Genomic DNA, 13,217 nt, shown 5'->3' on the forward strand with positions numbered 1-13,217 from the left:
TTTCATAAAATTTCCAATTTCTTAAGACTTATGATTTTATCTCTCATGCCTGAAATAACTTCTCCTTTCTTGACTATTTTTTCATGCATTCTTTTTTTCCATGATTAATCTTGCCAAGGGGTCTATATCGTTGATATTTCATAAGATCTGTGTATTAGTTTCCTAGGGTTGCTGTAACAAATTACCACAAACTTAGTGGCTTAAAACAACAGAAATGTATTCTTTCACAGTTATGGAAGCCAGAAATCCATAACCTTAAAATAAAGAGATCCTCCTGAATTACCCAAATAAGCCCAGTGTAATCATGGGGTCCTTCAATGTGGAAGAGTGGGGCAGAAGAGAACCAGAGAGGTGGCAGCACAAGGACTCACCCATCATTGCTGGCATTGAAGGCAGAGTGAGGGAGTCACTCATCAGGTGATGTGGGCAGTTTCTAGAAGCTGGAAAAGGCAAGGAACTAGATTCTTCTGTGGAGCCTCCGGGATGGAATACAGCCTTGTTGACATCTTGACTTTTCAGACTTCTGTCCTACAGAACTGTAAAATAAAATTTTGTGTTGTTTTAAGCTACTACGTTAATGGTAATTTGTTATAGCAGGCATAGAAAATTAACACACATTCCAATAAGAATTATCCTAAAGAATAGAAAACCCTTGAGGACTTTTGTTCCTTTACCTCTTTTCCTGGGAAAGACCACTTTGTCCTAGGTCTGTACCCTGTCGCTCTGCTGTCCCCTCTAGCTTAACACGTAGCTTAGCACTCCTTCCAGTGACCACTCTATTCCCCTCCTCAAATACACTAGCCTGGCTTACCGTAGATTGCATCTACTACCCTTACTTACCCTCTGCCTGACTTTCTCCAAATTGCATCTATTATTTTTCAGCTGTACACAATTAAGTATGGAATACTAACAAGAAATAGTATTATTAGTATAAGCAACACTTATACAGAAATTGTAGTTCTCAAACACTTTTCAGATATGTTATCTTACTTGAACTTAACAGTAAACTTCAAGAGATGACATTTTATCTTCCCCATTTTTCAGATGAGAAAAAAAAATGAAAACAAATATTCCCAACGGGAAATAGCCAGTATCTGAACCAAAACTAATTCCCAAATCATGAATTTTTCCCATTGACTTTCCTAAGAGTCTAGTCTCCCAGTTACTAATGTAAAACCCAGTCTTATAAGGGATGGTCAGGGATAACATTTCTGTGAGCCAGTAATTGTGAGCCAGGTGGAAACCAGTAAGAAGCAAAACAAACTTGGACCCTGCCTAGGTAGCACTTTCACCACAGACCTGTCTACATGTTGTCCATGCCTTAAAGGACCCTTGCCTAGTGGAAAGATCCAATTTGGGCCTTCCGAGCACCCAGTATCTCAGAGAGGAAGGAAATACTTCAGAAAACAATGCTGCTGTGTGCATGCACTTGTTCAAAGGTTAAAAGAGAAACAAAAGCCTGAGTTCTCCTAAGCAGGGCCATGAGTTTCATTCAAGGTCACTAAGCATTAAAAAAGATTTGTTTCTGATTGTCAAAAGTACCAGAAAGATGATGAAGACACAAAGGAGTACAGGATGTGGCCTTCTCTCATTCAAACTGTATCCCTAACTGTACCCTCCCTTACCTAACATTATTTGACCACTACTTATAGGCTCTCTTTTCTGCTCTTTTCTCTAAAAACAATCCTGTCCTAAGGTGGGGTGGGCATATGGAGTGCATGGCTCTGTGACTCAGCATCTCACTGTCAACCCAGGTGGCTGCTGGCTGGTTCTAATTCTATGTCCAAATGGCTTCTTGTTGTGTCCTACTTCAAATGAACCCCTACCTTGGTAGATAGATAACTCATGCCTCAACTCCTGCCACACTGGAGCCTTGGCTTATTCTCCTTGGCTCTTGCCTTTGGGGGGACAAAGAACCCATTCTGAACCTTGGCACCTTTCTGTGCATACCTCTCAGTATTCTTTTGCCAAAATACTGCATCTTCCCACATTTAGCTCCTCTGTGTCTTCCTTGATGCCACCCACCTCCCAAAACCACCAAGCTCAATGTTGGGTAACTGAACTTCCTCTGCCAGAGTCAGTTCTCCAACTTCTCCCTTACCCTTGACAATTCCACACCTTAATGCACATGTCAAATTTCCAGGTCCCAGCCATTCCTAGTCTGACCTTCTTGCCCATAATTAAACTCTCAAATGCATTCCAAAACCACTTTTTTCAAGAGGGGTTGGGTCCAAGAATACAATCTCTACAGTATTTATGTGATTTCTATAGGGAGAATTTAGGTTACCCTACTTCTCTTATATAGGGGGAGCAGAAAGAGAGAAATCCAGGCCAGAAGTACCAGGTGTAAGCAACGAGGGGCTGGCAGCTGATCAAAAACTGAGGCCAGACAGAGCAAAAAGATGTATCTTAGATACAACTTGGGAAATGAAGTAAAATGATTACCTTCTGAACAATTTTCCAAGTATCTTTACCACATATCGTTAGAATAGCCCAAGAACATGAGTATTACAAGTTTTGTCTTTGGATCAAAAACAAGAGATGAAGTACTTTGTTCAAGTTCACAAAATTAGTCAGATGCAAAGTTGGAATTGAAATCAAGGTAGCCAGAGGTACCTGAGTGGCCAGCAAACTCTTGATTTTGGCTCAGGTCATGATCTCACAGTCATGAGATCGAGCCCCATGTTAGGCTCTATGCTGGGTGTAGAATCTGCTAAAGATCTTCTCCCTCCCTCTGCCACTCTGCTCTCTCTCTCAAAAAAATAAAAATAAAAATCAAATCAAATCAAATCAAGAGAGCCAACACCAATTCTATGAAGTTATGGAGTTCTATCATAGAATACATGGTGGGCTGCATGATGACTCTCCTTCTGCAGCACACAAGCTGGAACAAGTTTTAAGATATCCCCTCTACCAGACTGAAGACCCCAAGCCAGGACACACACCTAACATTCCTTCATATTTTTTATTTACAGGAAATCAATTCTGAGGGGAAACCAGAGCCATATTCCTGAATTCCTCCTTCTGGGACTGACCAGTGACCCCAAATATCAGGAGTGGCTCTTTACCAGCTTCCTAGTCATGTATCTGGTCAACGTGGCTGGCAACTCAGTCATCATTGCAGCCATCCGGGGGGACACCCACCTCCACACCCCCATGTACTTCTTCCTCTCCAATCTCTCCCTGGTGGATGTCTGCTTTACAACCGTCATCGTGCCACGGATGCTGGCAAACATGTTGAGCAAGACCAAGAAGATCCCCTTTGCCCAATGCCTCACACAGATGTATTTCTTTGTGGCCTTTGGGATCACGGACAGCTTCCTCCTGGCTGCCATGGCTATTGACCGCTACATGGCCATCTGTAACCCACTGCATTACACCACGACTATGAGCCCCCAGCGCTGTCTCCTGCTGGTGACGGTGTCCTGGGTGCTGTCCCACCTTCACTCACTCACCCACATGATTCTCATGGCCCGCCTCTCCTTCTGTGGGCCCAACGTCATCCACCACTTCTTCTGTGACGTCCAGCCACTGCTGACGCTCTCCTGCTCTGACACCTCTGTCAATGAGCTTTTGGCCTTCACAGAGGGCTCCTTGGTGATCATGAGTCCCTTCATCTTGATCATTGTCTCTTACATCCACATCACCCGTGCCGTTCTGAGGGTCCCTTCTCGAGGAGGCAGGCACAAGGTCTTCTCCACCTGTGGGTCCCACCTCACAGTTGTGGCACTCTTCTATGGGACCATAATATTCGTGTACATTCGCCCCTCATCCACCTACTCAGTGACAAAGGATCGTGTGATCACTGTCATCTACACAGTGGTTACCCCCATGCTGAATCCTTTTATTTATAGTTTTAGGAATAAGGACATGAAGCAGGCCTTGAAAAAGCTGATCAGGAGAGTAGAATAGCAAAACCCATATATGGTACTTCTCAGCATTCATTCGTTCAATAAGAACCCATGAAACACCTGCTATGTGCCAGGAACTGTACTTACTTATTAAAATATTACAAAGATACCTCAATCATAGCTCTGTCTTCAAAGTTAATCACAGTCCAGTGAGGGGGAATGAGACAATTACAATAGAAGGTTATTATACTTCTTGGTAAAAATAAAATGAGACACAGATGTTGATGCCTTACTGTATTAGACACATAGTTTACTTTTTTCTCTTGCAGTCTCTGTCTCATGTTTGTCACAGATATTACCAATGTTGTGTAAAATATCCTGATGAAAATCAGGAAAAACTTCTGTAGTGATTTTTTTTAATCCATTAGGATATGGGTCAGCTCCTAAGAAGCCTCAGTAAGTCAATGTTCTCATCATATGAGTTAATCATCTTAGGCACAATCCCCTTGGGTCTAGCTAGTAGATTTTCTTGTTACTTTTAGAATAGCTCATAACTTCCCCAAAGCTGTTCACATATTTTTCAGAGAAGGCAGCTTCACCAGTATGGTAATAAGGCCCTAAGATTATGAGGTCAAGCACTTAAGTTACAACTCAGTCCCACAAATTGTGACCATAATCAAGCCACAAAGTCTACTGAAGTAGACTTTTCTTCACCTACATAATGGATACAAAAAGTAATCTCACCGTGTGGTTGTGGGTGTCAAAGGAAAAATTCCAAGTTTAGCAACTTTTGATTATTTACTTAACCCCTCTGAGCTTCTGTTCCCTAGTTCTGAAATTTTACTGCTTGTACTGGAGGTCCAAATCCACCATCACCAACTGTGATCTTGGGCAAGTACATTAACCTCTCTGTCCCTCAGTTGTCATATGCAAAGTGGATTGTTGTGAGGATTGAATGATATAACAAGTGTCCTAAGACATATACTATTTATGTTTTAAGTATTTGGAATAGTGTCTTGCACATAGCAAGCTCCAAATAAATTTCAGCCATTACATCAAAAGTATATGAAAGTGTCTGTAGACCCTTCCCAAATAACATTAGAAGTTTTGTAGTGAAGTGGGAAATAGTCATATTGTCATACATCCTCCAAGTGAGTTCAGTCTAAGTGTCTCCTGAAACTATTTCAGTATTTCCAAGTGTTTCACTATAAATGATCCTGTCCTTAGGACCTTATAACTATGTTGTCAATATTTTTAAGAATTCCAGTGGGTACAGAGAAGGCCTCCCCAATACCCACAATAACAAAATGTCCCCCAGCCTCCTTTTTCCCTCCCTCCTCCCTCCATCCCATCTTCATTTCCAATAACGTTCAAATAATTCCTCTATCAAATAGAACCTTCATGAGGAATGCTGTTCAGCACTTCAAAGTTCTGAAATACAATCTAAAGCTGTGAGATATGAAGGAGACAGGTGAAGAAAAGATGGGGGACAAAAATATAACTTTACCCAGGAGGAACTAAGGGGACTGGATACAAAAAAGGGAGGGGGGAAATGTAGGAACCTTCCTGCAGAGGAAAAGAGAAGTTATGGTAGATGATTACATTGCTCTCCAAAGAGTACAAGCTTTCAGGGGCTCCTGGGTGGCTCAGTCATTTAAGCGTTGACTTCAGCTCAGGTCATGATCTCACAATTAGTGAGTCTGAGCCCTGCGTCGGGCTCTGTGCTGACAACTCAGAGCCTGGAGCCTGTTTCAGATTCTGTGTCTCCCGCTTTCTCTCTCTCTCTCTCTCTCTCTCTCTCTGTCCCTTCCCTGCTTGTGCTCCCTCACTCTCTCTCTCTCAGCTATAAGATAAGTAAGTTCTGGGATCTAACATACAGCCTGGTGATGACCATTAACAATATCGAATTATATACTTGCAATTTGCTGAGAGAGTAAATAATCTTAAGCGTTCTCACCACAAAACAGAAATGGTAACTCTGAATTGATGGATGTGTTTATTGTGGTCATCATTCCACAAAGCATATGCATATCAAATCACCATAAATACGTACAATTCTATAAGTCTAAAACTAGAAAGATTCTGATTTCCAAAATGAAAAGCCCCAATGATGTTACGTAGGACACTGTGAACCTTTCTTACACACTGGTGAAAAAGAATGACCTGTAGCTACAACTTTCCATATGAATGAATGGCAACAACATAAAATTGAATATGGATGGACCTAGAGAGCATTACGCTAAGGGAAATAAGTCAGACAGGGAAAGACAAATACCATATGATTTCACTTATGTGTGGAATCTAAAAAGCAAAACAAATGAAAAAACAAAGGAAAAGCAGAATCAGACTGTAAATACAGAAAACAAACTGATGGCTGTCAGGGGGGAGGAGACTGAGGAGTGGGCAAAATGGGTGAAGGCAAGTAGGAGGTATAGGCTTCCGAAAGTCATGGAATGAATAAAAGGTACAGTGTAGGGAATGTGTGGTATTGTAACAGCATTGTATGGTGACAGATGCTAGCTTCACTTGTGGTGACCACGGCATGACATATAGATTTGCTGAATCACTGTGCTGTACCCCTGAAACTAATGTAACATCATGTGCCAACTATATTCAAATAAAAATTTTTTAAAAAAACATAAAATTGAGTGAAAGAAGCTAAATGATTCCATTCATGTAAAAGACAAGAAGAGGCAAATATAAACAATACATGATTTTCACACATAGACATAACTGGTAAAACCATAAGAAAAGTGTCCCATGTGTTTTATATACTCATTTTTATATATGATTTATTTTGCAATTTATAAAATTTAAAGGAATTTTGCGTGCAGAAGCCTCTATTACTTCAGTAGATTTTTATAGATGAGCCATCTCTCTGCCTTCTAGAGTCACAGGAAACACATCTGTTCATAGAACAGTAAGAATGTGAAGACAATGTGTAGCCCACCCTACATCAAACCTGTCCAATTCACTTATTATTATTATTTTCTGAGAAATAATAGGGTTTCTTTAAGAGGATTAGAATCTGATTAGAGTACACACTCCTTGGCAGATTAGGGTGGGGGGAGAAGGCAACCCCTCCCCCGCTTGTGCCCAGGGCAAGGGTACCAGGTGTAGTACTCTCAGGAGTCACAGACCTGGTCACTCTGAGACAAAAGTGCTCCTGACACTACTGGGACTCACAAATCCAAGGCCCAGAAGGGCCAGCTCGGAGGTTGGACATTTGCCCCATTTTGTCTCTAACTAGGAGGTTGGGGATTAGGTCCCAGGAGATACTCCATGTGAAAAGCCCACAGCTCCTCCTGGTTCCTGTTCCTGAGGACAGGTTGCTCCAGCCCCAAATCTTTAGTCCATGCTGCTGTTACAGAGAAGGAAACAAACTGAGGTTGTAGCAAGTCCTCTTGAAGAGAAGAAGGAAAGGCAAACCAAACTGGCAAGGCAGACAAAACATCTAGTGATGGGGACAGGGCGCCTGGGTGGCTCAGCTGGTTAAGCGGCCAACTTCGGCTCAGGTCATGATCTCGCGGTCTGTGAGTTCGAGCCCCGCGTCGGGCTCTGTGCTGACAGCTCAGAGCCTGGAGCCTGTTTCGGATTCTGTGTCTCCCTCTCTCTGACCCTCCCCCATTCATGCTCTGTCTCTCTCTGTCTCAAAAATAAATTAACGTTAAATTGTCAAAAAAAAAAACATCTATGGGGCGCCTGGGTGGCTCAGTCGGTTAAGCGTCCGACTTCGGCTCAGGTCACGATCTCGCAGTCCGTGAGTTCGAGCCCCGTGTCGGGCTCTGGGCTGATGGCTCAGAGCCTGGAGCCTGCTTCCGATTCTGTGTCTCCCTCTCTCTCTGCCCCTCCCCCGTTCATGCTCTGTCTCTCTCTGTCTCAAAAATAAATAAAAAACATTTTTAAAAAATTAAAAAAAAAAAAAATCTAGTGATGGTGACAAAATGTGAGGATGATCAGAATTTCCAGGTAAGACCTGAGGGGGTAGAGGTGGGAGGCATTGGTCACACACAAACACCTCCTCCCCTATTCCTTCCTCCTTTCCTGTCCCTTCCTCACTCTCAGCCAAATAGAACCTGGCTCTCGTAACCACCATGAGAAAAGCTTTGCTTTGATTTGATATCCATGAATTCCCTGAGTGTCCAGCCTGAAGTTAGTGCAAGTGGTCCCCAAGCCCCCGGCAGTGGCCAAGACATGGCAGCTGTGCAATAACAATGCTGAGAACCCCTGGATTGTGCATAGACAGTTCACTCCCAACCCACTGGATTGTGAATGGCTTCTGGAATCAGTCTATACCACCATCCAAGGAGTGAAATAATCTCCACAACAATTAACAGGTCAACAAGTCCTATCTCTTTTTTTTTTTTTTTTTAATTTAAGACTCAGAAGTATATGCTATTTAGATTTATTTAGGCTCATTTTACAATTCAGGTTCTAGAAGGTAAATGATTTGACCGAGATGGTATGCCTGGGGATTCAAACCTGGGCCTATACATGTCACAAGTCCAAATGAATGCTCTGTCATGATACTACTAGGTCAGAACCATTGCCATCCAAGGTCACAATGATGATATTGGTGACTATGGTATTTACAACTCTATGAAACTTTACAGTTTTCAGAGCTCAACTTCCCACAGACAGGGACCAAGAAAAGTCCAATTTTCTCAGGACTGAGGGAGTTTCCTGGAAGTGAGGTGTTCAGTTTTGAAAGCAGAAAAGTCCTGGATAAACACAGAGGACTAGTTGGTCACTCCAGAAGGCACCTTTCTTCTGTTAAATCCATCAGGAGTAAACAATAATATCAGGAAAATCTACTATTTGACAAGCAGTTGATATAAGTCAGTCACTGTTCTAGCTCTTTACAATCCTTACCTAATTTAAACGTCAACAAAGTTCTGATTTCAGCATTATTACTTTCATTAAGCAGATGCAGAAACTGAGGCCAGAAAACCATGTAGACCTGTTCAACATCACAGCGCACAAGGAGGCTGGTGGCCCAATGAAGCTTTGTCAGACCCAGAGGCAACGTATCTCATCACCACATCATGACACTCGCACAGGCTGGCGCTGACTGTGTGTGTGTTCATCTTTCCATACCATCCAAATGCACAACATAAAATCTCTCTTTGGGATTTTCCATCCAAAGGTCCTGAAGAAACCTTTAACTGATTCTGGTATTTTCATGCTTTCAACACTCTTATATGATAGGTTTATGTCCACATCTTACAGGTGAAGAAAATGAGACTCAAAGGTTACAAATAATTTACCCAAAATATAAAAAGCAATGAGGGTTGAGAGAGAGATGACTCTCCTTAACAACTGTGTAGTAAATGCAGATCCTCAAGAGATCCTATTCAGGCCTCACAAGCATATGAGACTGCTATTTTCATTTTTTTAAAAAGGTGGAGAGTGGACTAAAACCTAGGAAGTTTCTTCTTAGCTAAGCTCCAGTTCAACCTCATCCAGGAGGTCTACAAGACAACTCTGAGACCACTAAAATGCAAAGTTCATTCCCAAGATCACCCACTGTCGCTGTCCACACTTCTCGGCCCTGTACGTGCTTACAACCCACCATGACAGACAGGAGTGCATTCTTGTGACCTTTGAAAAGAACACAGAAAACAGAGGAAAGGCTTTGAATGATATAACCTTTTGGAGTCTATGTATTTTAAGCAAGATTTTCCTGCACCTGTTCTACTTTAAATGGCAATTAAAAACCAAACCAGCGTCTCTGACTTCCTGCTCCTGGGCTTCTCTGCACACCCTGAGCAGCAGCCTCTCCTGTTCGGACTCTTCCTGGGCATGTACCTGGTCACCGTGTTGGGGAACCTGCTCATCATCATGGCCATTGGTTCTGACCAGCACCTCCACACCCCCATGTACTTCTTCCTGGCCAACCTGTCCTTCGTCGAGACCTGCTTCACCTGCACCATTGTCCCCAAGGTGCTGGCGAACATCCTGACACAGCGCCACGCCATCTCCCACACTGGGTGCCTCGTGCAGATGTACTTCTTCATGGCGCTGACCCTGCTGGATGACTTCCTGCTGGCCGTGATGGCATATGACCGCTACATGGCCATCTGCCTTCCTCTCCACTACACCACGATCATGTGTCCCCAGCGCTGCCTGCTGCTGGTCGCCGCATCCTGGCTCTGCTCCCACCTCCTGGCCTCCTTGCTCACCCTCCTCATGTCTCAGTTCTCCTTCTGTGCCTCTCATGCCATCCCACACTTTTTCTGTGATGTACCCCCACTCCTCAAACTTGCATGTTCAGACACCCAGATCTTTGAAGTCACGATGTTAACTGAAGCAGTTCTCTCCGGCATGATTCCACTCACCTGTGTCCTGGTCTCTTATGCCCACATCATGCACACGGTTCTCAGGATTCCCTCTGCTGGGGGGAAACACAAAGCCTTCTCTACCTGTGGCTCTCACCTGTCAGTGGTTACTCTCTTCTATGCGACACTCTTTCTGGTGTATTTCCAACCCTCATCCTCCTACTCCGCAGACACCGGAATGGTTGTATCTGTGATATATACGATGGTCACCCCCATGCTGAACCCCTTTATCTACAGCCTGAGGAACAGGGACATGAAGGGGGCTCTGTGGAGACTCTTTGGCTGGGGAAGATGTTCTCCTCAGTAAAGGGTCCTTCCTCAGACTGGGAGCTCAGGCTCTCTGAAATGCCTTTTCCCTGCACTTCCCCATTGTAATTTTGAAAACTCAAGTTCAAGCAAGATGGATGCTCAACATCACAACCAGGTTTAACAAACAGAGAATGCCTTACTGGCCAGAATTACAATCAGAGATACTGGAAAGGGACAGAGCTGCACCCCTGGAAGATGAGTGGCCAGCAATCCCTACAGGGTGACTTGACTAGTGGTATAGGCGTCCAAGCAGATCCAAGCCAGAGAGTAGGAATCACCAAGAACGACATCAGACAGAATTTGGGTGCTAGGAGGAAGCCGGGTAGAAGCAGCTCAGCCTGGGACTAACAGGTCCCACTCAGCTACAAGAAATGCTCACAACCAGGAAGGCTCAAGTGCTCAGAGTTTCAGGGACCATTTCCAAGCCCAGCTTTGGAAACAACTCACTGATAGGGACTAACCTACCCATAGAGAAGGCTGCACCAAGAAGACACACTATTTGCTGGGACTAAGAGGACAAGAAACATTTGAGGAGAAGAAACTAGGAACCGACACTTCAGAGGACTGTCCCCAAGTCACACATCAGGGATCAGATCTAAGATTCTGACAGAGAGTAATTATTAGTTATGGACAAGTCCTTGATTCTTTGGTATTTAAATTCTAGTTTATTTCATTTGTCTCAACTACAGAATAATCCATGCTCATTATAGTAAATTTGTAAAACATGAATAGGAAAAAAGAAAACACTCACTATCCCTCCATATAAAGAAAGCCACTGATAAGATTTCACAGTATTTCTCACCTATCTTTTTCTAATGACTTTTTGTCTTTACTTTGTTGAGAAAATACTGCTGGTACAATTATATATACTTTTTTGCTTAATCTTATAACATGAATTGTCTCCATATTATTATCTCTTCCTGAACACTTGGCTCTCTGAGAATACATTATAAAAAATGCCCATGATGTATATGGCATTTCACCATTGTTGGATGATTAGGGGGATGAAAGTTTCTAAGCTTTCACTATTACAAATAACGATGCAAAGAAAGTCTCGAAAAAGAAATTATTTTCATATATCATATTTAATATTTTTAAAAGTAGAATATCTATGGGACACCTCGGTGGGTCAAGTCAGTTGAGTGTCTGACTTCAACTCAGGTCATAATCTCACAGTTCATGAGTTCAAGACCCACATCTGTGCTGACAGCTCAGACCCTGGAGCCTGCTTCGGATTCTGTGTCTCCCTCTCTCTCTCCTCCTCCCCTCCCTCACTCTAGCTCTCTCCCTCTCTCTATCTGTCTCTCTCTCTCTCTCTCCCTCCCTCTCTCTCAAAAATAAACATTTAAAAAATGTTTAAAGATTCTCTATCTCTCCCTCTGCCCCTCTCCACTGCTCATGCTCTCTCTCTCTCAAAAAAAAATAGATAGATAGATAGATAATAGATAAAGTTAGTAGGATATCTAAGTAGTACGTTTACAGGACCATTTATCCAGCCAGCCAAAATTCCCAAATGAGAGTGCCCTTTTGTCTACATCTTCTCCATATTTTGATGTTCACATTGTATCCTTAATTACAAATGATAGGATAGCCAAAATGGTATCTCCTTGCTTTACTTTTAATTTCTTTGATTGTTGGTGAAAGCACTATTTTCCTCAGTCTGTTAACCATTTTTTTCCATTTCACTCTTTTCTTTTTCTTTTTTTTTCTTTTTAAAAAATTGTTTTCAATGTTTATTTATTTTTGAGAGACAGAGAGAGAGAGAGAGAGAGAGCGAGCATGAGCAGGGGAGGGGCAGAGAGAAAGGGAGACACAGAATCTGAAGCAGGCTCCAGGCTCCGAACTGTCAGCACAGAGCCTGACACAGGGCTCAAACTCATGAACGATGAGATCATGCCCTGAGCCTAAGTCAGACACGTAACCAATTGAGCCACCCAGGTGCCCCATCTTTTTTTTTGAGAAAGAGTGAGTCTGATTGTGAGCAGAGGGGCAGAGACAGAGGGAGAGAGAGAGAATCACAAGTAGGCTCCAACCTTCCAGCACAGAAACTGATGTGGGACTTGAACTCAGGAACCCTGATTTCATGACCTGAGCCAAATTCAAGAGTCAGATGCTTAACTAACTGAGCCACCCAGGCGCCCCTATTCCTTTTTTAACTGAAGTGTAGTTGACTGGGGCGCCTGGCTGGCTCAGTGGGTGGAGCATGCAACTCATGATCTTGGGGTCATAAGTTCGAGATCCATATAGTGTATAGAATTACTTTAGGATATACATTTGTAAATCTTTATTTATTTGAGACAGAGAGAGAGCAGGAACAGGGACAGAAAGAAAGAGACACAGAGAGAGAATGCCAAGCAGGCTCTGTGCTATCAGCACAAAGCCTGACGAGAGGTTTGATCTCATGAATCATGAAATCATGATCTGAGCCGAAATCAGGAGTCAGATGCTCAACCGACTGAGTCACTCCCATACCCTTTTGCTTTTAAGTAAAATCTTCAGAAAGAAAAAATGAGCATAGATAGAAGTACACTTGACATGTAATATAATAATATTGCTTTCAGGTGTACAACATAGAGATTTGACAATTATATACATCACAATATGCTCCCCACAATAAGTGTATATTTGGGTGTTAGGAAACTCAGCTAGAAATAATATTAGGAGTAAAAGACATCATAATGGCTATTAGAAAAATTTTTTATATGAATGAAAACCAATT

The 13,217-nt window shown here is 42.7% G+C and overlaps 2 protein-coding genes and 1 long non-coding RNA gene across 3 annotated transcripts in view; 2 read left to right on the forward strand and 1 right to left on the reverse strand.

Moving 5' to 3' along the window:
- Nucleotides 1-371: 371 nt before the first annotated feature.
- Nucleotides 372-13,217, reverse strand: part of LOC144614035 (uncharacterized) — a 64,032-nt gene continuing 51,186 nt past the window's right edge. The window contains exon 4 of the long non-coding RNA XR_013551571.2: nucleotides 372-536. This is a non-coding gene — a long non-coding RNA (uncharacterized LOC144614035). The remainder of the gene's footprint in view (nucleotides 537-13,217) is intronic.
- LOC144614074 (olfactory receptor 1L4-like) lies at nucleotides 1,193-3,912 on the forward strand. Its single transcript, XM_081791054.1, has 2 exons — nucleotides 1,193-1,221; nucleotides 2,976-3,912. Exons 1-2 carry the CDS (start codon nucleotides 1,193-1,195, stop codon nucleotides 3,910-3,912), a joined length of 966 nt encoding a protein of 321 aa, XP_081647180.1.
- LOC132677907 (olfactory receptor 1G1-like) lies at nucleotides 9,555-10,496 on the forward strand. Its single transcript, XM_078436165.2, has one exon. The coding sequence runs from the start codon at nucleotides 9,555-9,557 to the stop codon at nucleotides 10,494-10,496; it is 942 nt and encodes a 313-aa protein (XP_078292291.2).

Source organism: Panthera onca, chromosome D4 (assembly GCF_046562875.1).
Source record: "Panthera onca isolate mPanOnc1 chromosome D4, mPanOnc1 haplotype 2, whole genome shotgun sequence".
NCBI classification, from domain to species: domain Eukaryota; kingdom Metazoa; phylum Chordata; class Mammalia; order Carnivora; family Felidae; genus Panthera; species Panthera onca.